Source organism: Schistocerca cancellata, chromosome 8 (assembly GCF_023864275.1).
Source record: "Schistocerca cancellata isolate TAMUIC-IGC-003103 chromosome 8, iqSchCanc2.1, whole genome shotgun sequence".
Lineage (NCBI taxonomy): Eukaryota > Metazoa > Arthropoda > Insecta > Orthoptera > Acrididae > Schistocerca > Schistocerca cancellata.
The window spans coordinates 359383619-359410169 of NC_064633.1; the positions used below are offsets into that span (position 1 = coordinate 359383619).

General features: G+C 45.2%; 1 protein-coding gene across 5 annotated transcripts in view; it reads left to right on the forward strand.

Moving 5' to 3' along the window:
- LOC126095283 (cytochrome P450 4C1-like) overlaps positions 1-26551 on the forward strand; it is a 292169-nt gene that overhangs the window by 36574 nt on the left and 229044 nt on the right. For 4 of the 5 annotated variants that reach the window (XM_049910048.1, XM_049910050.1, XM_049910047.1 and 1 more), the window contains 3 exons: positions 634-740; positions 12630-12720; positions 20403-20588. In XM_049910048.1, the coding sequence (XP_049766005.1) occupies positions 634-740; positions 12630-12720; positions 20403-20588 (384 nt within the window). The remainder of the gene's footprint in view (positions 1-633; positions 741-12629; positions 12721-20402; positions 20589-26551) is intronic. The other variant, XM_049910051.1, reaches the window with a different exon arrangement.

Sequence of the window (26551 nt, forward strand, 5' to 3'; positions counted from 1 at the left end):
AAATGGACAGGTTGAAGTTAGATATACTGGTAATTTGTGAAGTTCGGTAGCTGGTAGAATAGCACTTCTGGTCAGGTGATTACAGGGTCATAAATACAAAATTAAGTAAGGGCAATGCAGGAGTAGATTTAATAATGAATAGGAAAAGATGAATGCGGGTAAGCTACTATGAACAGCACAGTGAACGACAGACACGAAGCCAACACCTATCAGGAGTACAAGTGTATATGCCAACTAGCTCGTCAGATGAAGAGTTTGAAGAAAGGTATAATCAGATCGAAAACCAGAACGAAGTAAAGACGAGAAATCTGACAGGTGGAAGGAGTACGTAAAAGGGCTCTACAAGGGAGATGAGCTTAGAAGACAATATTATACAGGGTGGTCCATTGATAGTGACCGGACCAAATATCTCAGGAAATAAGAATCAAATGGTTCAAATGGCTCTGAGCACTATGGGACTTAACTTCTGCAAAAACATGGCTGGTGTACTCTTTTTCAAATACAAATCACTACCAATAAGAATCTAACAAAGCTATAACGCTCTAACCTAGGTATGGGGGAGGGGGTAAATTTGACTTTGTAGCTCACAAGGGGAGCACAAAATAATCAGAAAAATTTTCAATTGTGTTACAGATTTTATGGAATTCGTGAAGAAGACGACTAAGAAATTCTGGCCTATTCATCGATTATGGCTTGGCCCCTTCGCAGAAGTAAGAATAACTAAACCAGAGCATATAGAGGTAAGTGGAACATGAAAGGCTGTCCACATATATTCTCAATTGCCGGTCGTATTACCCCCAGTTCCAGGTAAACGAAAGGCTACTGAGAGACACTTCACAGAACTACCCATTGTTTAACAGTGTGCTCCCTTCTTCTGACGGAACTGTTCCAGTGGATGCCGCTGTGATCGAGGTGCAGACCGCGGCTGGTCACGTACTGCATGCGTTTGTATAATTCAGGTAACACAAAAGCCGGCTTAGCCCTGTCGATTGAGACATTACTGGGTTTACTGTTAAGCAAAACCTCTATGGTTATTTCACCTCTGCCAACGACACAATGAGGGCCCGATTACGGAGAGGTCAATGCCATTTTCACTCCATTTGTACTTAGCATTACCTGTGTGCATAACTGTAACTCAACATAGATATGTGAAGTTCCATGCCTCGAGGCTTGAAGAGGCCAGATTTGAGGCATCCGTTTCCTTTGGAAATAAAATCTGCTTAATTGGTGTCATCCATCGTGATTGCGCTTGGATTAATAAACTCACCAGGAAGCCTCAGCGTTTCACCATAAACGAGCTCAAACCGACGAAGAGTCCAGGTCGGATTCGTAAGTGGTTCGCTGGCCGTGCAAGACCACCGGTGAAGCCGTGAATCGTGACACTGGAATGCGGCTTCTAGTGAACGATGCCAGCATTCTATCATGCCATTGCTTTCTGGATGATAGCTTCTGGTCTTGTGATGTACAGCACCATAGAATTTGTTCAGCTGGACGTACAGTTCAGCCGCGGACTGTTGTGATTTTTGTGATATGTAGCGGACAACAGGAGTGTGAAATCCAGTGTGAAACGAAGGCGGGAATTGATGTTACTATTGAAATATTGTCGAATTATATGGCTTCAGGCCAGCGGTAAAGCGGCTGATTGTTGTTAACAGCGGAGGCAGTGGTCATACTACTACATCAATACGGCCACGTGCGAATCTTGAGGAAGCCAGGGAAATTTCCCACAGGCGCTGGTGAGATATCTGACAATGGTGATACTGATTACATGCGCGAGTCCACGCTGGACAATCGTTTTGTATGCCAGACCACAAGAAATGGTTAGCAATCTGTTGAACTGTAGATCAGATGCCAGGGTGGCATAAGTAGTGAAGGCTCTCAAAAGCGTGTCTGCAGAAAGACGAACATAGGAACGGACGAGATTTCTCATTCGAGGCTTAGCAATAAAGCATTACGTTTGTGGCAGGAACGTCGATCAGTTTCAGCTGAAGGATGAAGAAAGCTTGCTTCAGAACTTCAGAATGTCTTGAAGCTCCTGGTCTAACACTTCCGCTTTAGTTCAGCATAATCTATTGCATTCGTTACGCTATTTAACCGCGATAGGCAGTCGGCTACCGTGTAATCAGCTCCTGAAATTTGGTGTTCATCTTCGCTGAACGGAATGATAAATTTCACCTGAGGATATTTCCGTGCAGAGCGTTTATCGTTATTACGTCCGAAGGCGTAAGCGACTGGTTTGTATTCGTTGAAAGTCGTACACTCTCTTGCCTCCAACTGTGAGCGAAAGAATTTAACAGCTCCATACACAGCAAGAAGTTCGTGACTTTATGCGCTCCATGTTTGTCGTGACAGAGAGCGCTTGTGCGAGAAGTGCTAGTGGCTACCACACATCATCTGCATGCTGTTGCGATGCTGCACCGACTGCGTTTTGGCTTGCATCCAGCGAGAGAGGTGCTTCTAATGCGGGTTGCGTGATGAATGCCGCATTTGCTGTAGTTAAGCTGCTTCAAAAGCAGGGATCATAGCCTCCGTCCACTGGATTAACGTTTTGGTCTTGATTTTAGGACCACACAATACTGCGATTAACGATTATTGAAGCTCAGTAGAATGGGGTGGATGCCGCCGGTAAAATTTCACTATTTCTAGAAAGAGGCACGGTTCCGTTGCGGCTTCCGGTCGTGGAATCCTCTATACAGCCTCTACCTTTTCAGGAAGTGATGACGACTCTGCTGGTGAGATTAGACGGCTAAAAAAAAGTAATGTCAGGTTGCCCAAGACACACTTGTCAGTATTTAATACAATCTAGTAATGATCCATGTGTTTAAAGGTTCCGACCAAGTGTTGTTGTTTGTGTTGCTGTGCTGAATATACAAAAATGTAAGCAAGATAAGCGAAACCAAACAACAACCTTTGAAGCTCTGCGTTTATAAATATCTGACAAGTCTGCGTAGCTTTTTGTACGTCGAATGTCATGAAAAGAGTCTCAAAGAGGCCAAATGGAGTAATTATAGCCGTCTTCAGTGTGCCCTCTTCAGCCACAGGAATTTGTGTGTAGGTCTTGGCACAATCTAGCACGAAATACGATTGTGCCACATAAAGCATAGTTATAGTCTTTCCACATCTACATCCACATAACACTCTGCGAGCGACGGAGCGGTGCTGACGGAGGTACCCTCTGCCACTACTCTTATTTCCTGCCGCGAGGGATTAGCCGAGCGGTCTAGGGCGCTGCAGTCGTGGACTGTGCGGCTGGTCCCGGCGGAGGTTCGAATCCTCCCTCGGGCATGGGTGTGTGCGTTTGTCCTTAGGATAATATAGGTTAAGTAGCGTGTAAGCTTAGGTACTGATGACCTTAGCAGTTAAGTCCCATAGGATTTCACACACATTTGAACATTTTTTTTCTTATTTCCTTTCCTGTTCCACTTGCAAATAGAGCAATGGACAAACGTGTGTCTATATGCCTCCGTATGAGCCCTAATTTCTCGTATCTTATCATCGTGGTCTCTACGCGAAACGTATATTGGCGGCAGTAGAATCGTTCGGCAGTCAGCTTCAAATGCCGGATAAATAACGTCGCCTTTCCTCCAGGGATTCCCATCTGAGCTACCGAAGCATCTCCGTTACACTTACGTGTTGTTAGAATCTACTGGTAACAGAACAATCAGCCCGCCTCTAAACTGCATCGATGCCTTCCTCCAGTTCGACCTGGTACGAATCCCAAACACTCGAGCGCTACTGAAGAATAGGTCGTACCAGCATCCTACATGCAGTCTCGCTTAAAGGTGAACTAATCTTTCCTGAAATTCTTCCAATAAACCGAAGTCGACCATTCATCTTTCCTACCACAGTTCTCTCATGCTCGTTCCACTTCATATCGCTTTGCAACGTTTCGTCCAGATATTTAAAAGAGTTTACTGTGTCAAGCAGGCTAGTAATACTCCAACATTACAGATTTGTTCTTCCTACTCTTTCGCATTAACTTACATTTTTCCACATTACCACATTCTCGTCAGCAAACAACCGCAGATTGCTGCCCACACTGTGCGACAAACCTTTTGTGTATATAGAGAATAACAGCGGTCCTATCGCACTTCCCTGGAACACTCCTGACGATATCCTTGTCTCTGATGAACATTCGCCATCGAGGACAACATACTGAGTTCTTCTATTTCGAGCCACTCACGTATCTGCAAACTTATTGTTCAAATGTGTGTGAAATCTTATGGGACTTAACTGCTAAGGTAATCAGTCCCTAAGCTTACACACTACTTAACCTAAATTATCCTAAGGACAAACACACACACCCATGCCCGAGGGAGGACTCGAATCTCCTGCGGGACCGGCCGCACGGTCGATTACTGCAGCGCCCTAGACCGCTCGGCTAATCCCGTGCGGCTGTGAACTTGTTCCATATGGTCGTACCTTCATCAGCCTTCAGTGGGGCACCGTGCCAAATGCTTTCCGGAAATGCAGAAATATGAAATCGACCTGCTGCCTTCATCCATAGTTCGCGGTATATCATGTAGGAGATGGACAAGCTGAGTTTCACACGAGCAATACTTTCTAAAACTATGTTGATTCGTGGACATAAGCTTCTCAGTCTAACGAAAGTTTATTATTTTCGAGCTGAGAATACGTTCACTGATTCTGCAGCAAACTGAAGTCAGGGATATTGGTCTGCAAATTTTCGGGTCCGTTCTGTTACCCTTCATATATATTGGAGTCACGTGCGTTTTTTTCCAGTCGCTTGGAATTTTGTGTTGGGCGAGAGACTCACGACAAATGCAAGTTAGGTAAGGGTCCAATGCCGTAGTGTACCTGTGATTTATTTGTTTTCAAATCTTTCAGTTGTTTCTCTACGTCAGGGATGCTTGTTACTGTGTAGTCCATATGGGATTCTGTCCGATGGTCAAATGACGGTACGTTTGTACTATTCTCGTGTGTGAAAGATATCTTGAACGTGAAATTTAAACGTCAGGGTTTTGATTTGCTATCTTCAGCGGCCACACGAGACTAGTCAACGTGGGACTGAACGGAAGCGTTAGACCCGCTTAGCGATTTCAAGTAGGACCAATATTTTCTCGGTTTCTCTGCCAGATCTTTTGCTAACGTTGTAAGTAGGCTGTTTAGATTTTTATATTGGTAATGCCACGTAGCGCTCTATATGAAAATCACTGGCTGTGCTGTGTGCAGTCTGTGGCTAGTTTGCATTGTTGTCTGCCATTGTATTGTTGGGCAGCTGGATGTTAACAGCGCATAGCGTTGGGCAGTTGGAGGTGAGCCGCCAGCAGTGGTGGATGTGGGGAGAGAGATGGCGGAGTTTTGTAATTTGTCATGAACTGCTATATATATTATGACTATTAAGGTAAATACAGTGTTTGTTCTCTATTAAAATCTTTCATTTGCTAACTATCCCTATCAGTAGTTAGTGCCTTCAGTAGTTTGAATCTTTTATTTAGCTGGCAGTAGTGGCGCTCGCTGTATTGCAGTAGTTCGAGTAACGAAGATTTTTGTGAGGTAAGTGATTTGTGAAAGGTATAGGTTAATGTTACTCAGGGCCATTCCTTTGCAGGGATCTTTGATAGTCAGATTGCGTTGCGCTAAAAACATATTGTGTGTCATTTTAAGCACAGTCTTGTATAAATTGTTCAAAGGGGACGTTTCAACGTGTGACGGTGGTAGTTGTTGTATGCTTTGCGCATAGATCTTATCACAGGCGCACGACTCTCTACTAGTCTTTGCCTGTCGTCATTTGCGCATTCTCTTTTGAACCGTAAGTGCAACAGCCTTTGCTACCTCAGCAGCTTCCAAATTTCGTTATTAAACCATGGTGGGTCTTTTCAATCCTTTAACTACTTACTCGGAACATAAGTCTCCAGACTACGATTACAGCCAGCTTAAACTTTGTCCCCAATTCCTCTGCATCCATTTTTCTGGAACTAAGAGACGTCATTTCACTGTCTAAGTGAGACGATAACAGCTGCTTATTTACTCTGTCTAGCAGGGACACTCTCCTAGCCTTCTTGACTGATTTATTAACTTTCGTAACCATAATTGCTATAATAACATCATGCTCGCTAATCTCCATTTTGTACTGACATTGTCGATAAGATTCGGCCTATATGTAGCTACAAGATCTAAGATTTCCCCTTTGGTGTGGCTGCCGAGCTACTTGCTCAAGACCGTTTTCAGAAAACTTTTCAAAAGTATTTCGCATGATTGTCTGACCCCCGCAATGAATCCAAAGACATCGCAGTCCCCAGTCTAGCTACGTAGGTTAAAGTCGTTCTTGCGCTAAGAACGCAAGGACGCGGTAATATACAATCCTGGAAATGGAAAAAAGAACACATTGACACCGGTGTGTCAGACCCACCATACTTGCTCCGGACACTGCGAGAGGGCTGTACAAGCAATGATCACACGCACGGCACAGCGGACACACCAGGAACCGCGGTGTTGGCCGTCGAATGGCGCTAGCTGCGCAGCATTTGTGCACCGCCGCCGTCAGTGTCAGCCAGTTTGCCGTGGCATACAGAGCTCCATCGCAGTCTTTAACACTGGTAGCATGCCGCGACAGCGTGGACGTGAACCGTATGTGCAGTTGACGGACTTTGAGCGAGGGCGTATAGTGGGCATGCGGGAGGCCGGGTGGACGTACCGCCGAATTGCTCAACACGTGGAGCGTGAGGTCTCCACAGTACATCGATGTTGTCGCCAGTGGTCGGCGGAAGGTGCACGTGCCCGTCGACCTGGGACCGGACCGCAGCGACGCACGGATGCACGCCAAGACCGTAGGATCCTACGCAGTGCCGTAGGGGACCGCACCGCCACTTCCCAGCAAATTAGGGACACTGTTGCTCCTGGGGTATCGGCGAGGACCATTCGCAACCGTCTCCATGAAGCTGGGCTACGGTCCCGCACACCGTTAGGCCACCTTCCGCTCACGCCCCAACATCGTGCAGCCCGCCTCCAGTGGTGTCGCGACAGGCGTGAATGGAGGGACGAATGGAGACGTGTCGTCTTCAGCGATTAGAGTCGCTTCTGCCTTGGTGCCAATGATGGTCGTATGCGTGTTTGGCGCCGTGCAGGTGAGCGCCACAATCAGGACTGCATACGACCCAGGCACACAGGGCCAACACCCGGCATCATGGTGTGGGGAGCGATCTCCTACACTGGCCGTACACCACTGGTGATCGTCGAGGGGACACTGAATAGTGCACGGTACATCCAAACCGTCATCGAACCCATCGTTCTACCATTTCTAGACCGGCAAGGGAACTTGCTGTTCCAACAGGACAATGCACGTCCGCATGTATCCCGTGCCACCCAACGTGCTCTAGAAGGTGTAAGTCAACTACCCTGGCCAGCAAGATCTCCGGATCTGTCCCCCATTGAGCATGTTTGGGACTGGATGAAGCGTCGTCTCACGCGGTCTGCACGCCCAGCACGAACGTTGGTCCAACTGAGGCGCCAGGTGGAAATGGCATGGCAAGCCGTTCCACAGGACTACATCCAGCATCTCTACGATCGTCTCCATGGGAGAATAGCAGCCTGCATTGCTGCGAAAGGTGGATATACACTGTACTAGTGCCGACATTGTGCATGCTCTGTTGCCTGTGTCTATGTGCCTGTGGTTCTGTCAGTGTGATCATGTGATGTATCTGACCCCAGGAATGTGTCAATAAAGTTTCCCCTTCCTGGGACAATGAATTCACGGTGTTATTATTTCAATTTCCAGGAGTGTATCTGTGGCGCCAAGCGCAACACCTTTTGAGCACTGCGTGTAGAGCAGACCACTATGGAGTACCAGAAGTGCGAATGCTACCCTCCTTCAACATAGTATCGAATTCTACTTCGCAATAGCCATGGCGCGTTGCCCTACATGAAATTTGTGGGGCTGCAGTAATCTTAAAACAGTGCACAGTGCCGTGACGTACCTCTTTCGGAGCGCCTGGAGGTCGTGCAATATCAGGGAATGGTTCCAGCAGCCCGGCCTATCTGCTCCCTGGCGACTGGATATGCTCGGCACTGTGCATCGCTACGCTGCGTCGAAACACGCCAGCTGCAAGACCGCTGATGCTACTGTCGAGACGTGCGTTGATGATGCCCAGCAGCAGACGATAATGCACTAGGAAATCAGCTCCAGTGTTGAGTTCAGTCACGTCTGCTACGGTAAAGTTCTAATCAGAAATGCAGAGTAATTCAGTAATGTGTGTTGCATGCCGTAGGTCTCGATGGTCGAATTATAACTGTAGCGAAGTAATACACAAATGGCGGTCAATACCTCTGCAACATGGTCCTTGGGTAAGTATATAAATCAGATTTGTATCCACCAGAAACTCCCGATTCTTTATGAAGAAGAGCAGGGACGGCGACTGGCAATAGGATGGGAGTACATCCGATTGCCATCGCTGTTTCGGAAAATGCACGGTGAAATGCATTTGCGCGCCTAATCTCCGAATTTCCGATGACACCGACAAATGTCAGACGACGGTTGTCCTGTGCCACTCGCCGCTGAGGAGTTCGTGGAGGAACGACTTCTTGGCCTGTCTTCTAGCGCCCCGGCAAGAGAGTAGTTCGCTGATTTGTTTCCTCAGGGTGTCTTACTTTGTTCGCCAGGCTGTCATAATCTGCATGCATCACGTAGCCTTCAATGCACTGTTGCGCGCCACCGCCTCCGCCGCCGCTGCTGCTGCACTGCACGGGGACGGCACAGTTGAGAACTGCATTCTGTCTGCCAGGTCCACTATGGTGTCTAGTGACATCACTACTTGGGACGCTGCAGTGACCTTCACTTGAGCTGGCAATAGGCTGCTCCATAGTATGCGCAGCAATGTCCTCACCACCGCGCCCGTGTTGACCTCACTGCCCAGATGTGGGAGATATTGAGACGGCATTCCGAACCAGACGCCCTCCTGTGTAAGTAGACTCCTGGAAATTGAAATAAGAACACCGTGAATTCATTGTCCCAGGAAGGGGAAACTTTATTGACACATTCCTGGGGTCAGATACATCACATGATCACACTGACAGAACCACAGGCACATAGACACAGGCAACAGAGCATACACAATGTCGGCACTAGTACAGTGTATATACACCTTTCGCAGCAATGCAGGCTGCTATTCTCCCATGGAGACGATCGTAGAGATGCTGGATGTAGTCCTGTGGAACGGCATGCCATGCCATTTCCACCTGGCGCCTCAGTTGGACCAGCGTTCGTGCTGGACGTGCAGACCGCGTGAGACGACGCTTCATCCAGTCCCAAACATGCTCAATGCGGGACAGATCCGGAGATCTTGCTGGCCAGGGTAGTTGACTTACACCTTCTAGAGCACGTAGGGTGGCACGGGATACATGCGGACGTGCATTGTCCTGTTGGAACAGCAAGTTCCCTTGCTGGTCTAGGAATGGTAGAACGATGGGTTCGATGACGGTTTGGATGTACCGTGCACTATTCAGTGTCCCCTCGACGATCACCAGTGGTGTACGGCCAGTGTAGGAGATCGCTCCCCACACCATGATGCCGGGTGTTGGCCCTGTGTGCCTCGGTCGTATGCAGTCCTGATTGTGGCGCTCACCTGCACGGCGCCAAACACGCACACGACCATCATTGGCACCAAGGCAGAAGCGACTCTCATCGCTGAAGACGACACGTCTCCATTCGTCCCTCCATTCACGCCTGTCGCGACACCACTGGAGGCGGGCTGCACGATGTTGGGGCGTGAGCGGAAGACGGCCTAACGGTGTGCGGGACCGTAGCCCAGGATCATGGAGACGGTTGCGAATGGTCCTCGCCGATACCCCAGGAGCAACAGTGTCCCTAATTTGCTGGGAAGTGGCGGTGCGGTCCCCTACGGCACTGCGTAGGATCCTACGGTCTTGGCGTGCATCCGTGCGTCGCTGCGGTCCGGTTCCAGGTCGACGGGCACGTGCACCTTCCGCCGACCACTGGCGACAACATCGATGTACTGTGGAGACCTCACGGTACGTCCACCCGGCCTCCCGCATGCCCACTATACGCCCTCGCTCAAAGTTCGTCAACTGCACATACGGTTCACGTCCTCGCTGTCGCGGCATGCTACCAGTGTTAAAGACTGCGATGGAGCTCCGTATGCCACGGCAAACTGGCTGACACTGACGGCGGCGGAGCACAAATGCTGCGCAGCTAGCGCCATTCGACGGCCAACACCGCGGTTCCTGGTGTGTCCGCTGTGCCGTGCGTGTGATCATTGCTTGTACAGCCCTCTCGCAGTGTCCGGAGCAAGTATGGTGGGTCTGACACACCGGTGTCAATGTGTTCTTTTTTCCATTTCCAGGAGTGTATTTGCCTCGTACGCTGTTCCTATGAGACGGACACAATACCTTGAGCTTCTCGTATGACTACCTTGCAGGAGGTGTTATTATTATATCGTGGACTTCTGCAGCTTAACGATGATCTAGTATGGAGTCTGTGGTTACTCCAGCGCAGATAAAACTTGTCTCGACTTGAGTAAACAGTAGTACGGTCGAAGTGGGGTAGTCGCACTGCGAGTCTTGATATGGGCGGATAGTCTCCCATCGAGGAACATTTCGACTCTTGAGAAGTTTCCTGGTATTGCAGGTCTATTCGCACTGTCTGGTTCACATCACCATTGTTGCAAGTCAAGATGATACTCTTCAGAACCAGATATTGTAAGGATTCGTAAAATCAGCCCGTCACAGACACAGAATATCAATTCCGGGGCACTGTTATAAAAACAATTATTTTAAACGAACCACAGATAAGCTTATAAAGACTGTTTGAACAGTTGTGTTGAGCGGTAATCTGAACATGATTTTAATCGAGGAAGTGACAATTGCTACAGAACTAAACTGGATCGTCCAAACTTGAATGATAACTAACAGAAATTCTATACCGGAAATTAACAGCCACAGGGCGTCGCAGGACACCAGTGAGAGAGAATGATAACAGCGTTCCTGGCGGTCAACGTGTGAACTCCTTTGACAGCTACGGCGAACATATCAGCTGACGGCTTGTTGACGATGCGTGCCGATGTATGCCGCTACATACTGTATAAAATCGTCTAGTGCACGAAGGTGAATGTTGAAAACTAGCACCACAGAAACTTATTAGCATAGGCGTAATCGCTTTGTACACCACCAAAATGAATTTCGCAGCCTGGAAATATTTTTGCGTAACAGAGCCATAGCAGCGGCAGTGAAATCACAATTCTTGGGTACGTAGGTTCACTTAGTAATCAGGACAATCTAGATAGCCCTCAGTTGTTCTTAGGCGCTTCTTTTCAGTGATCTGGGCTGCAATGGGGAAAGGGTGTGGAGCGGAAAAGAGCCTGGGATTAGCAGGAAAGCGCTTCACTGTGTCCTTTACAATATTCCAACCACTGTGTCGCTTCGAATTTGTAGCGACAGGAAGCGTTCTACAAGAACGACGACCGGCAACGGCAAACGCCAAGACCACTTTTGAATTGCCTGAGATTGCTTGCACTAGCTCTGTATGGCTCCAGCATGTATTATCTCCGCTATTTCCATCATGGCACATGGAGTTCGCGAAAGGACCCAACTAGCTCTTCGCCAATGAGTGGAGGCCAAATTGCAGTACAGCTATGCAAATGGAAACCTTATGCGCCAGTGGACAAAAACAGTATTATTAACTGAAGCAGTGATGACCACTCTGTTGCCATACTTCGTAGTTGGCGCTTTATTTTTTATTTTTTTATTTTTATTTTATTCTATTTTATTTTCTTTATTTTTTATTTTTTTTTCTCGTTTTCTTCTCCAGTCTTTAACGCTTCAAAACTTACACTGGATTAATGTCACATGACACACGACTAACCAAAACGTAATTACCTACTCACATCTATAATAAAGGATGCTTAACAGTTCCTATGGTCGTTTTTGCCAGCCATATACCAATTGTTGGCAGGCGGTGCGCGTTCGACACAGCTTCGGGGTATATTGCCCCTCCAAAGTGTACGTGACCGGCACTTCTTGCTATTGCGATTTATATATTACGAAAGACAAAAACGATTAAGATGCCCACCTTACATGAAGCCAATGTAACTTGGAAGACTGAAATGTGTGTGTATAGTGGGGGGGAGGGGGGAGGTTATCTTGGCACTTAAAGTGGCTTATCCACAGCGCTTTAAGTAAGCGGAAATTTATGAAGTGATTTGTTTCTCGCACTGAAGTGAGTGACGTGTTCCTCAAATCGCGAAACACCAGCCCCACTGGAGCTCCGAAAGTCCCGTGATTAATGAAACACTGAGGTGACCAAGCCGACGGTAGATAGGAGTCTGATTTACTTTTTGTGTGAAGCCAATTCAGGTCGTTACATGCAACGTTCTTCATGCAATACCGACAAGTGGGAGATGATTCTAAACTACATTAGTCTTACGCGGTTACAAATTAAATTTAAAATAACGGGGAATTAAAACAAATTTTTCCGAAATGGGACTCTGAGATTTAGTTCCCATGATATACGGAGTGCGCTGGAAATAGAAAGTAATGGTTGTTGTTGCACGACCGGCTTTGAGTATTTACTCGTGCCTTGCTTTCAGTGTAAAACTCTCAGTGATAGTTTACAACGATGGAGTGGGCTAAGTGCACTGGATTCCCTGTTGTTTCAGATTGTCATGGCCAGCAGTGATCTTATTACTAAAGCTGACCTCTACGCGTTCCTGCACCCCTGGCTGGGAGAAGGTCTTCTCACGAGCACAGGTGAGTACTGGAAACTTCTAGTATGTACCATTAACGTCATAGGCGGAAAGAGATACGGTTGCGTACGTAGTCGGCAGAATATTATCGCCAGGTAATTACTAACAGTGCCGTTACATCTTTCTTTGTTCTAATCATCTACTTTTCGACTGCTTTGTTAGCCTTCTCCATTTTTAAGTACTCTGGGCAAGTTACTTCACATGTTAATTCAGTCTGTATCGAACTAAACATTCCTTTTAAATATTTTCATATTTGTGCTTCTTTGGGTACTCCTCAAGCAGAAAGAAAGAACATTCCATGGATGTACTGCCGCCACTCGGTGGTCAAGGGGCACAGTACCAATCATCTCATCATTAGATGCTCTGTCGCCAGTGGCGGATACAGAAAAAACTCAAGGAGGGGGCGCTAAATATGTCTTGCGCTACCTTCACTTTTACCCTAATACAAAATAATCAAGTCACATGAAAAGTTTATGAAAGTTTTATTTAAACTGATCATACACATACAGGGTCGTCCATTGATAGTGACCGGGCCAAATATCTCTCAAATTAAGCATCAAACGAAAAAACTACAAAGAACGAAACGTGTCTAGGTTGAAGGGGGAAATCAGATGGCGCTATGGTTGGCCCGCTAAATGGCGCTGCCATAGGTCAAACGGATATCAACTGCGTTTTTTTTTAAACAGGAAACCCCATTTTTTACTACATATTCTTGTAGTACGTAAATAAATATGAATGTTTTAGTGGGACCACTATTTGCGCTTTGTGACAGAGGGCACTGTAATAGTCACAAACGTGTAAGTACGTGGTATCACGTAGCATTCCGCGAGTGCGGACGGTATTTGCTTCATGATACATTACCCGTGTTAAAATGGACCGTTTACAAATTGCAGAAAAGGTCGATATCGTGTTGATGTATGGCTATTGCAATCAAAATGCCCAACGGGAGTGTGCTATGTATGCTGCTCGGTATCCTGGACGACATCATCCAAGTGTCCGGACTGTTCGCGGTATAGTTACGTTATTTAAGGAAACAGGAATTGTTCAGCCACATGTGAAACGTCAAACGTCAACCACGACCTGCAACAAATGATGATTCCCAAGTAGGTGTTTTAGCTGCTGAAGCGGCTAATCCGCACGTCAGTAGCAGACAAATTGCTCGAGAATCGGGAATCTCAAAAACGTCGGTGTTGAGAATGCTACATCAACATCGATTCCACCCGTACTATATTTCTATGCACCAGGAATTGTATGGCGACGACTTTGAACAACGTGTACAGTTCTGCCACTGGGCACAAGAGAAATTACGGGACGATGACAGATTCTTTGCAGGCGTTCTATTTAGCGACGAAGTGTCATTTACCAACATCGGTAACGTAAACCGGCATAATATGCGCTATGGGAAACGGAGAATCGACGATGGCTGCGAAAAGTGGAACATCAGTGACCTTGGCGGGTAAATGTAAGGTGCGGCATTATGGGAGGAAGGATAATTGGCCCCCATTTTATCGATGGCAATCTTAATGGTGCAATGTATGCTGATTTCCTACGTAATGTTCTACCGATGTTACTACTAGATGTTTCACTGCATGACAGAATGGCGATGTACTTCCAACGCGATGGAAGTCCGGCACGCCGGCCGAAGTGGCCTGGCGGTTCCAGGCGCTGCAGTCTGGAACCGCGAGACCGCTACGGTCGCAGTTTCGAATCCAGCCTCGGGCATGGATGTGTGTGATGTCCTTAGGTTAGTTAGGTTTAACTAGTTCTAAGTTCTAGGGGACTAATGACCTCAGAAGTTGAGTCCCATAGTGCTCAGAGCCATTTGAACCATTTGATGTCCGGCACATAGCTCGCGTGCGCTTGAAGCGGTATTGAATAGCATATTTGATGAAATGTGGATTGGTCGTCGAAGCACGTTCACCGGATCTGACGTCCCCGGATTTCTTTCTGCGGGGAAAGTTGGATATTTGCTAGCGTGATCCACCGACAACGCCTGACAACATGCGTCAGCGCATTGTCAAAGCATGTGCGAACATTACGGAAGGCGAACTACTCGCTGTTGAGAGAATGTCGTTACACGTATTGCCTAATGCATTGAGGTTGACGGACATTATTTTAAGTATTTATTGCATTAATGTGGTATTTACAGGTGATCACGCTGTAACAGCATGCGTTCTCAGAAATGATAAGTTCACAAAGGTACATGTATGACATTGGAACAACGGAAATAAAATGTTCAAACGTACCTACGTTCTGTATTTTACTTTTAAAAACCTACCTGTTACCAACTGCTCGTCTAAAATTGTGAGCCATATGTTTGTGGTTATTACAGCGCCATCTATCACAAAGCGAAAAAAGTGGTACTACTAAAACATTCATGTTTCTTTACGTACTGCAGCGATATGTAATAAAAAATGGGGGTTCCTTTTTTAAAAAAAAGCCGTTGATATCTGTTTGACCTATGGCAGCGCCATTTAGCGGGCCAACCATAGCGCCATCTGGTTTCCCCCTTCAAGCTAGACCAGTTTCTTTCTTTTGAGTTTTTTCGTTTGACGCTTATTTCGTGAGATATTTGGCCCAGTCACGATCAATGGACCACCCTGTATACAAGACAATGCATCTTATGACAGGAAAAAGTTACATTTGTTGTTCTCTTCCTTAAATGATGAACTCTGTGCGCCTCTTCTTCTACTCGATAACTCTATTCAGTCGAGTAGACTGACGAAAACAACGAACGAATTGCGTGCGGGCTGACTGGAGGGGGCGGCGCGGGTGGCAATGCGGGCGGTCCGGCAAGGGGGAGGGAGGCACCGGGGGGGGGGGGGGGTGGAGCGCCCCATGCGCCCCTCATGTATATTCACCAATGCCTGTCGGGCTGCCTCCTGAAAGCATATGTGTGACTTATATCCGCCCCCATTGCGTCTCTGGGGTGGAATTCCATACGCCCGAAGGCGGGCTCCGGTGGAGTCGATTGCGGTGTTTACAAAGGCGGTCATAGAGGTGGTATAACGTCGGCGGTATAGCTGTTGGCGCTCCACCCACCTCTTAGGTCAACTCATTGTGTTTGCTGAATATGTTACTCTGCACCTTAATCACACAGAGAGCGGATTCCCAGACCTTGCTGAGAATGTAACTGCAGTCATTGTTTATCAGTTGGTTCTTGGTCCGTAACTGGATGGCTGCTTTTACGATAGCCTCAAAATGTAGATATATGTCCCAAAATCCTTTTACGGTTGTATACCAGAGAACGACGCGACACTGTACTGTTGGACACCGAGTACAGGCAATATACAGGTGGATTATTCTTTCATTGCTGTATTTCTTCATACCAGAATTTTCTACGGACCCAAATCCTTTGCCCCTTATGTTATAGAATAAGTCGTAAAAATCTTTTTCTTCTTATAAGAGGCCTCTAACATGGAAGACGCTGTGATGGAAGCCCGTCAGTGGCGATTCAAAGGAATGATCCTGGCACCGGGTGGAACTTGGTAGTCGACTACGCTCGTGCTGCCGTGGAGTTATTTCCTTACTTGTGAAACATCCACAGCCCTGAAACGACACTACAGACAAACTTTGGCTTTCAATTCCACCTTCTGATGACGCTGTCTAGCATACAAAATAATGTACAAGCAGTTCAGTTATGTGAATGATCAACGGCACTAGGATGGAGAAAACATTGGAAACCACCGCATTAAGGACACATAACGTGTATCCCCAGGATGTGTGGTCTGTAATTGAAAACATTTCGTAATGATCTCTCCTTTGGCTAAAAATTCCGGATTAGACCCCCATTCGGATCTCCGGGGTGGGGAGGAGTGCCAAAGGGGCGGTGGCCATGAGGAAAAGATGGAACAAACAAAGCAGAGATAACATTCTACAAGTCACAGCTTCGAAGGTCGGAAGTTTGAATGTAGTACTTAAGCTAAAAAATTCGAAAAGTGAAACGCAGAGGCTCATTTTAGATATAGTGAGTTTCAGTAAAATGAAACAGAAAGAAGATACCGTCAGACGAATGTGGGGTAGTATCAACAGCACCAAAAATGGTATATCGGGAGTAGGATCCATTATAAATAAGAGAGCACGCCATAGAGTGAGCTACTGTGAACAGTTCAGTGATAGGGTTGTTCTCATCAGATTCGATAGCAAGCGAACGCCGGCAACAATAACTCAGATATACGTGCCGACGTCGCAAACAGAGGACGAAGAGGCAGATGAATTATGAGGATACTGAACGCATAATTTCGTTCGTAAAAGAAACGAAAATCTAATAGTCATGGGGGAGTGGAATGCGGTTATACGGGAAGGGGTAGAAGAAAGGATTACTGGACAATATGAGCTTGGCAGTGACAATGAGAGAGGAGAAGGACTGAGTTCTTCAATGAATTTCAGACGGTAATAGTCAATACTCTATTCAAGAATTACAAGAGGAGGAAGTATACATGGAAATGACTGGAGATACATGAAGATTCCAACTGGAATACCTCATGGTCAGACAGAGATTCCGAAATCAGATATTGGATTTTAAGGCGTACTCAGGAGCACATATAGATTCAGATTACTTTTTCTTAGTGAAGGAGAGTAGACTAAAGTATAAGAGAATCGTCTGCAAGAATTAAGTGGAACGAAACGGGATACTGAAGTACTAAGAAATGATGAGGCGCGACTGAAGTGCGCCAAGGATGTGGATTCTGTGATAAGGAATTCCAGAATAGAGATGGGGCCCCTCCACGCCCGCACCAACGTGGTGACCAGACCAAACGTTCTACTGTCACCTCCGGAAACATGTGAGTTATCTAATAGGTGGATCACAGGATGTTGGGCTGTGACGTTATCCGTGCGTCTGGGTAAGTCTACGCATTAACACGGTCCATCAGGTAATACATAGTGGACGAAACGCGAGTGAGGGTAGCAATATGAAGAGAGCAGGCAATTCAGTTAACGAGGACTGTACATCGCTGGAAATAGCAGCCACGGATAATGGACAGTCAAACGTAGGTACAAGGAAGGTAACTGCGAAGGAACCTGGGTAACAGAAGAAATACTTCAATTCGTCGTCGAAAAAAGAAAGTACAAAAATATTCAGGTGAAGACGGGAATACAACAGTATAATCCTTAGGAATGAAACAAATGGACAGTGCAGGAAAGACAAGGTAAAACAGCTGCAGACCTGAAGAAATAGACGATGAAATGATCGTCGGGAGGACTGACTCAGTATATAGGAAAGTCAAAGCATCCTTCGGTGTAGTTAAAAGCAGTATGATAACATTAAGAGTGCAATGGGAATTCCACTACTAAACACAGAGGTGATCATGAATAAGTGAAAAGAGTACATTGAAAGCATCTACTAGGCGGAGGAACCGTCTGATGACGTGATAGAAGAAGAAATTGGAATTGATTTGAAAGACACAAGGGATCCAGTATTAAAGTCACAATTTGGAAAACCTCTGGATGATTTGAAATCGAATAAGGCAGAAGGGATTGATAACATTCCATTGGAATTTCTAAAATCATTGGGAGAAGCGGCAAGCAAACGACTGCTCACGTTGGTGTGTAGAATGTGCACTATGTGATCAAAAGTATCCTGACAGCTGGCTGAAAGTGACTTAACAAGTTCGTGGCGCCCTCCATCGATAATGCTGGAATTCAGTATGGTGTTGGCCCACCTTTAGCCTTGATGACAGTTTCCACTCTCGCAGGCATGCGTTCAATCAGGTGCTGGGTTTCTTGAGGGATGCCAGCTTATTCTTCAAGGGGTGCTGCACTGAGGAGAGCTATCGATGTCGCTCGGTGAGGCCTGGCACGATGTCGGCGTTCCAAAACAGCCACACCATAACATCACTGCCTCCGAATTTTACTGTTGGCACTACACACGCTGGCAGATGACGTTCACCGGGCATTCGCCATACGCACACGCTGATATCGGATTGCCACATTGTGTACCGTGATTCGTCACTCCACACAACGTTTTTCCACTGTTCAGTCGTCCAATGTTTACGCTCCTTACACCAAACGAGGCGTCGGTTGGCATTTACCGGCGTGATGTGTGGCTTATGAGCAGCCGGTTGACCATGAAATCTAAGTTTTCTCAACTCCCTCCGAACTGTCATATTACTTGCAGTGGATCCTGATGCAGTTTGGAATTCCTGTGTGATGGTCTGGATAGATGTCTGCCTATTACACATTACGATCCTCTTCAAGTGTCAGTCAAAAGACGAGGTCGGCCTGTACGCTTTTGTGCTGCACGTATCCCTTCACGTTTCCACTTAATTCTCACATTGGAAACAGTGGACCTATGGATGTTTAGGAGTGTGGAAATCTCGCGTACAGACGTATGACACAAGTGACACTCAATCACCTGACCACGTTCGAAGTCCGTGAGTTCCGCGGAGCACCCCATTCTCCTCTCTCACGATGTCTAATGACTACTGAGGTCGCTGATAGGGATACCTGGCAGTCGGTGGCAGCACAGTACACCTAATATGAAAAACGTATATTTTTAGGAGTGTCTGGATACTGTTGATCACATAGTGTATGAGTCTGGCGATATACCATCAGACTTTCGGAAAAATATCATCCACACGATTCCGAAGGTAGCAAAGGGAAATAAGTGCGCGAACTATCGCAGAATGACCTTAACAGCTTATGCAACCAAGCTGCTGATAGGGAAAATGTACAAAAGAATGGAAAAGAAAACTGAGAATTTTTGAGATGACGTTCAGTTATAATGTTAAGCTTGATAATGGGTGCTGAACCTAATAAAAGTCGAGACTGGCTCATAGGATTTGTCAAGCTGGAAAAAACGTTCTGCACTGAATAATGGTACAATGTCGTTGAAATTGTGGGAAAAATGGGAGTTAGTTACAAGGAAAGAAGGGTGATATATAATATGGACAATCGAGAGTAAACAATAAGAGTGGAAGACGAAGAACGAGGTATTTAGATTAAAAATCATTGTATGGTATTGACTCACTGCAGTGGGCAAACGGGAGCAGAAGAGAATCGAAGCGTTTGAGATTTGGAAGAACGCTGAAAACAGGTGGACTGTTAAGATAAGGAATGAGGAGGTTCTCTGCAGGATCGGCGAAGTAAGGATCACAGGGAAAGCACTGACAGGTACAAGGGATAGAATGTTAGTACATGTTCAAATTCAAATGCCTCTGAGCACTATGGGACTTAACTTCTGAGGTCATCAGTCCCCTAGAACTTACAACTACTTAAACCTAACTAACCTAAGGACATCACACACTTCCATTCCTGAGGCAGGATTCAAACCTGCGACCGTAGGGTTCGCGCGGTTCCATGCTGTAGTGCCTAGAACCACTCGGCCACTCAGGCCGGCTGTTAAGACATGTATTAAGACATCAGAGAATAAACTTCATGTAACTATAAAGAGCTGTAGAAGAAAAACTTGCAGCGGAAGACAGACTGGAATATATCTAACAAATAATAGAGGACGTAAAAGTTCTGTCATATCTGATATAATCAAATGTGCTTTGTAGCATTGTTTTGTTTCTCTTCGAGCATAAGTGTTTTCTGTTTTTTGGCTACAAACTTCAGCTTTAAGAACTTTAATTGAAATTTGTTGTGACTTGTTCAAACGATATTCAAGATTTTTAGGAAGACATAATCTTCCCTATGACACAAATCATGTATCGTCTATTTGCTGTAATAGTTCTTATATTCTAGGAACAAAGTGGCATTCACATCGAAAGATGATTACGCCTGCCTTCCACTTTACCATTCTCGATAATTTCATTGAAGTGTTCGTAGAGAAGGCAGAAGTATTGGTAAAGCTTCTGCAGTCGAAAGCCGATGGGCAAGCCTTCGACATTTATCCGCACATCACACGCTGTACCCTCGATATCATATGCGGTAAGTTATCGTGGAAAATAAGATACAGAGAACTGAAATGAACGAACCGCACTATAATAACACCACACTTACTTATCTTACAATTACTTTATTTTAGTAGTTAATACAAAGCACATTTGTGAGTGTAAATATGAGCTGAGTTTCAAAAAAAATGGTTCAAATGGCTCTGAGCACTATGGGACTTAACATCTATGGTCATCAGTCCCCTCGAACTTAACTCTACTTAAAACTAACTAACCTAAGGACATCACACAACACCCAGTCATCACGAGGCAGAGAAAATCCCTGATCCCGCCGGGAATCGAACCAAGGAACCCGGGCGTGGGAAGCGAGAACGCTACCGCACGACCACGAGCTGCGGACGTGAGCTGCGTTTACTACATCGTTTTGCTGATACGTAACTCCTAATCGACAGTATGGTACATAAATTACTTCCAATTACATCTACAACTGAGATAAGTATTCGAAAGATATTTCACAAGTCACCGTTACAACTAACACTTATTCGTGCTGTTAGGTGTGTTATGGACTGACTTTGGAATCAGAAATTAAAATACTCATCTGACAGTAAGACTGTTAAAAATGTATTTTTGTACGTTATTCTAATTATTTGTTCCATTAGAGTCATGATTAGAACGATGGATGAGCTGTGATATTTCCAGCAACAGATATGGACCACAACAATTGTTCATTCACAGTGTGATCTAAAGAACATTATTCTCGAAGTTAACCGTCCTCTCTTTTGAGTGGCTGGTATATAACGGAGCGCACTGCCCTTCTCGCTTGTTTGTACCGATATTGGTAGACGTGGATAAAAATTTCGATGTAGTTGGTGGGAATAGTATGATTAAAATGGTCGCAGACTGCTGGCTCTATATTTATCCTTGCCATTAACTGCCAATACTACCATGCCACAAAAGTTCATCTTGATAGGAAAAGAAGTACGCATCCTGTAAAACAATAAGTATTCAAACTCATATGTAGAGTTTTATATCTCACCCTGTAATGATGGAAACATTTATTAGTATCTTTCTCAGAGCACAAATGTTGCTACAGTATTCAGATCAGACATAATGGTGATCTCAACGTTGAAAGTCTGTAAACGTCTTCCTTTTTGCTCTGCCATAGTGGAGTGAGTAAATCGTAATACATGCATTAAAACAGATAATGGATTCAAAACAAAAGACGGGCAGCAGAGAGAACAGTATGCATCATGCGCTTTTGTCACATAGACTGTTACCTACTCTGACGAACAGAAAACTCATAGTACGACATGATATACTATAGATCAGTGTTATCCGTATAAAGTACTGCTCAAACTGCTGAAAAGTCCATTGTAGCGTGTAAACTCACTCCTTCATTCATTTTTTCTGATGTTGCTTTGCAGTAACTTCGTTGGTGTCGATGGTGCATGGTAAGGAATGGTCAACAGAAAGATCTCGCCTCGTTGCAAAACCCGATAGTGTTGACCAACGATAACTTGTCTCCTTATGAATGTTCATGTACCTGAAATTTAAGTAGAGAAATGTTGCATTCTAAGGATAACAGTTGATACCATTTTCCTTCATTCATTGATATCGGATGTGACACGCTTCTTAACAGTACCTACATCCAATCATTCTTCTTTTAACAATGAAGTTTATTCCACTTTGACACTGATGTTTACTATTGATGTATTTCTTACCGATATCGCTGGTGCAGCCTCTTGCCTGTGCTTTAGCGCGCATAAGATTGATTTGTTCTGCTCGTATATTAAGAATCTGTCCAGGATACATTTATCCCCTAATTCTTCTTGCTCTCGTTTACACTCTTCTCATCATAACAGATACTTATACAGATATTGTAACTTGAGACAGAAAAAGGTGGGTGAGGAACCAAGTCAAAGGTAAATTCATGCACTTTCCCCATTGTTAGAGTTGACGTGTGAGATGGTGCATTATCTTGATGAAAGAGCACTTTTTCCGTACCAATCTTGATGTCTTTCCATCAAACACAAGTTTCAAATGATCCTTCAATGAAGCATTATATGGTTCAGTTATGGTTCTGCCTTTTTCCAAGTAATTTCTAAGTATTATTCCCTGGGACCCCCCAAAAAAAAAGTGGGCGTCACCTAACCAGCACACAAAATGATCTTTGCCTTCTTTGGTGAACTTTCACCAGCCGCTGTACATTATTTTGACTACCGTTTTGACGCTAGTGTGTAATATTGGTCTCAACAGTCACAGATTGATGCAAAAAGTCTTTCGGATTGCGATTAAACGTCGCCAGACATTGTGTTGAAACGTTGTGCCAGATGCGCTTTCCCTCGAATCTGGTTAACTGCGGCGCTCACCTCGCCCACAGCTTCTTCACACCCTGTTCTCCATGCAGGACATTGTGCACTCGGTCAGGCTCTGTCTACAGTTTCAGTAATCCGTCGAATTTTTATTCGGCGATCTTGCATTCCCATAGCATGGATTTTGTCAGTGTTTACCATTGTGATTCCATCAACTGGACGGACAGAGTGCGCTTCGTTTTCAGTGCTTGTCTGACAACACTCAATTTCATTAATCTGAAAGTAAATGGTCTTCAGTGATGGTGCAGATTCCGCGTGAACTTCATCCAATCCTCTTTTAATTCGGGAGACAGCCCAAGCCCTCAGATGGAAATGTTTAATAGCAGCACAAAAGTCGGTTTTTTTCCATTTCAGTGACAGTCAACACACTGACCAATACAGTTTGTTGCCAACAACGAACTGCAGGCTATGCACTGTTGAACCTTGGAATAATTAAGCTTACCGACCATGAAGGTTCTCTCATGGAAATTTGCCAGTCTTATCAAACCATTCTCACACTTCTTAATTTCAAAACAGCGCAGATGAAAGTGAAGGAATTAAAAGCGTTCCGTTCTTATAAAGTGGAATATCATACTGATGCCAAGTAGGAATCACGTAGCACACGACATCAGTCTGCCCATAACTTTCAGGACGTTGCCGACATACTGAAGATGCCCCAAAGCGTAGCCCGCGACATACAGGGTTGAGGACTGCAGGCATAATGCAAAGCGCAGTGGGCTGGTGAACTGTCTATGGTGGCGGCTGGCCTGCTATAACACAATAGCCCGCTGTCTGTGGCGCGGCGGGCTGCACTGCTGCTGCGCCACCTAACAACAAAGCACCACTGCCCGACGGTGACACCACACACACTCCAGGCGACGCTGCTGCTAGCGTCAACCCTGCCTCTCAACAAACCGTTGTGTTAACACCGCTTTGGAATCTGATAAATACCAGGTGCTAAACGACTTGATAATAAATGAAATTCTTCTTCTTCTTGTTCTTTTTCTTTTGCTTACGCCTTTGTTCCGCAGTTTTTGCAGGGTTGGCGTCGTTACAATCGGATTTCGCAAGGTTAATTTGAAGAGATGGCCGGATGCCCTTCCTGCCGTCACCCCGTACCCAACGGGACGAAATCAGTGTAAATCATTAAATAGTGCGAACATGTTTCAAATGTCTGCGAGTCTTGTAACTGAGGCGAGACGTGGAGACCAGCCCAGTATTCACCTAAAACCCACATCCAGGGTGGCCAGAACACCAGCCCTCGCCGTTAATCCACCGGTTGGATTCGATCCAGAGCAGGCGCGCCTACCCGAGTCCAGGAAGCAGTGCATTAGCCCTCTCGGCTAACCTGGTCGGTCAGACAATAAATGAAATTACTGACAGATAATTCGCTATTATCCTGGAAACAAAGCGTAAGCTTCTAAATTTTTAGCTGCAGCAGACGTGGAATAAGAGATGTGATACATTAAATTATACCAAAAATTTACTTACACTGACCTAGTTCCACTCTCGCAACATTTCCATAACAGACAAAAATTTCAAAATACTTATATACAGTTAGTATTGACTAGTAGTTTTCACCAACATAAAACATCATGAATATGACAAATAATTTTTATAGCCCACTGGTGGCTAGTAATTGGATTTTATCTATGCTATTGAAAATAGTAGGCTGTGGTATTCCTCAGACCGTAGGAAACCATGTAACTGGCAGATTTCAGTGATCTTGTTACACTCTGTATAGCCACCGTAGGTATGGGACTGTACTCCACTTCCTCCAAACACTGTGAGGAAAATATTCATTTTTTATGCAATATGTGATCAGTCAAGACAGCGCTATAGTCAGCAGTTGAGGCGATCAATTTTATTATGCCTCACTCCGCTTTGAAATCTTCTTTGGACATGGGAGCAGATATGAGATGGTGCACCCTTGAGTGGAAAGATTCAATTTTCTGTGTTACTGGGTGTTGTGTACAAAAAGGTATTTCTGCATCTATAACTATAGTTTTTCTATAAATTTTGAAACTATATGTTTGTGCACTTACATCAAGTTTATGGATTGGCTGCCAATCTCCATTGTGAACTGAATATTCTTAGGTTGACTGTTAAACAAACAAGACTTATATTTCTAAGTGTAGACGATGTTACAAGTGACATCTAGCACAGTAAAAAATTACATTTTCGTTTATGTCAGGCCAGAGTCCATAGTTTTGTACTCCCATAACTCCATGAATCATAGAGACAATCACTTCACTTTTAGTTCTTAAATCTTAAAAGAGGAACTAAACACTGAATTCAGTCATCAAAAGTATTCATTTTATGAGGTAGGTGTGTTCAAGTTATTTGTATTACTAGAAAAGACCTTGAGCTCCTGAATGAGAATGGATCAACAAAAGCATTCATAAAATTATCAGTTAAAACATTATGTCCAACTGCTTAATGGCTTGTTAATGCACCTGTGGAACGCAGTAAAGCAGCGATATGCAAGGTACGAATTCGACAAGCCCTTGGTATGGTTTATTAGCTCTGTGACACCATATGTCTAAGCACATGTTATGCAGTTATGGGTTGGTGGTCTGTGGGCGCAGAGCAGTCACCCAGTAGCTTCTCAGATATGTTCCATCATGATGAGATCAGCCGAATGTGATGCCAAAGACACAATGTGAGCTCACTCTGACGCTCGTCGCATCACATAACCAAGATTTTGGCTTTGTGACATTCACAGTTACGGTGCTAGAAGATATCAGTGCTTTGGGAAGTACATCAATTGTGAAGAGATGCACATGGTACACAATAATGTCGAGGTATCCAACAGCTGTCATGGTTTCGTCCATCATTACCATAACTCCAATGGAAGCACAGGTGAATATCCCCCATAGCACAACACTACCCCCCACTGGTCTGTGTCCTCGGTATGGTGCATGTATCAGACAACTGATTGCCAGAATGACGGCGTGTCTTGACATAGTCACCGATTTCATGTAACAAGAAACGTGATCTTACTTTTCAGGCAACATATTCCCATTGACCAAAGATCTCATTTCTACGATCCTGTGGCCACTGCAATCGCAAATCACAGTTACGTTCAGTCAATATGGGAAAATACAGTGAACATCTGCTGTGGAGCTGCAACTTCAACAATAGGGGCTGAACTGTATGCTCTGAAACACTTGTGCCTCTGGACTCACATTCGGGAGCACGACCGTCCAATTCTGCGTCCTACCATCCTGATTTAGGTTTCCCGTGATTCCTCTAAATCCTCCAGGCAAATGCCCAGACGTTTCCTTTGAAAGGGCACGGCCGACTTCCTTCCCCATCCTTCCCTAATCCGATGAGACTGATGACCTCGCTGTTTGGTCTCTTCCCCCAAACAACCCAACCCCAACTTGTGACTGCTCCCGCATTGTATATAACTAACAAAAGAGAAATCACCAAACAGAAAATATTTTATTTAAGGGATCCATTTTGGCATCTCATTAATGCCATCTTCAGCGCTATGCATGTTAAAAATGAGTGTACCAGTAGCATACGTCAAGGTATATCGGCACTTGACATGACAGAAAATGAAGCGTAGGAATAAAATTCCTTAACATCTACAAAATGTAACATGCAACATTAAGAAGAGTACCTGGGCACACGAAGTACAACA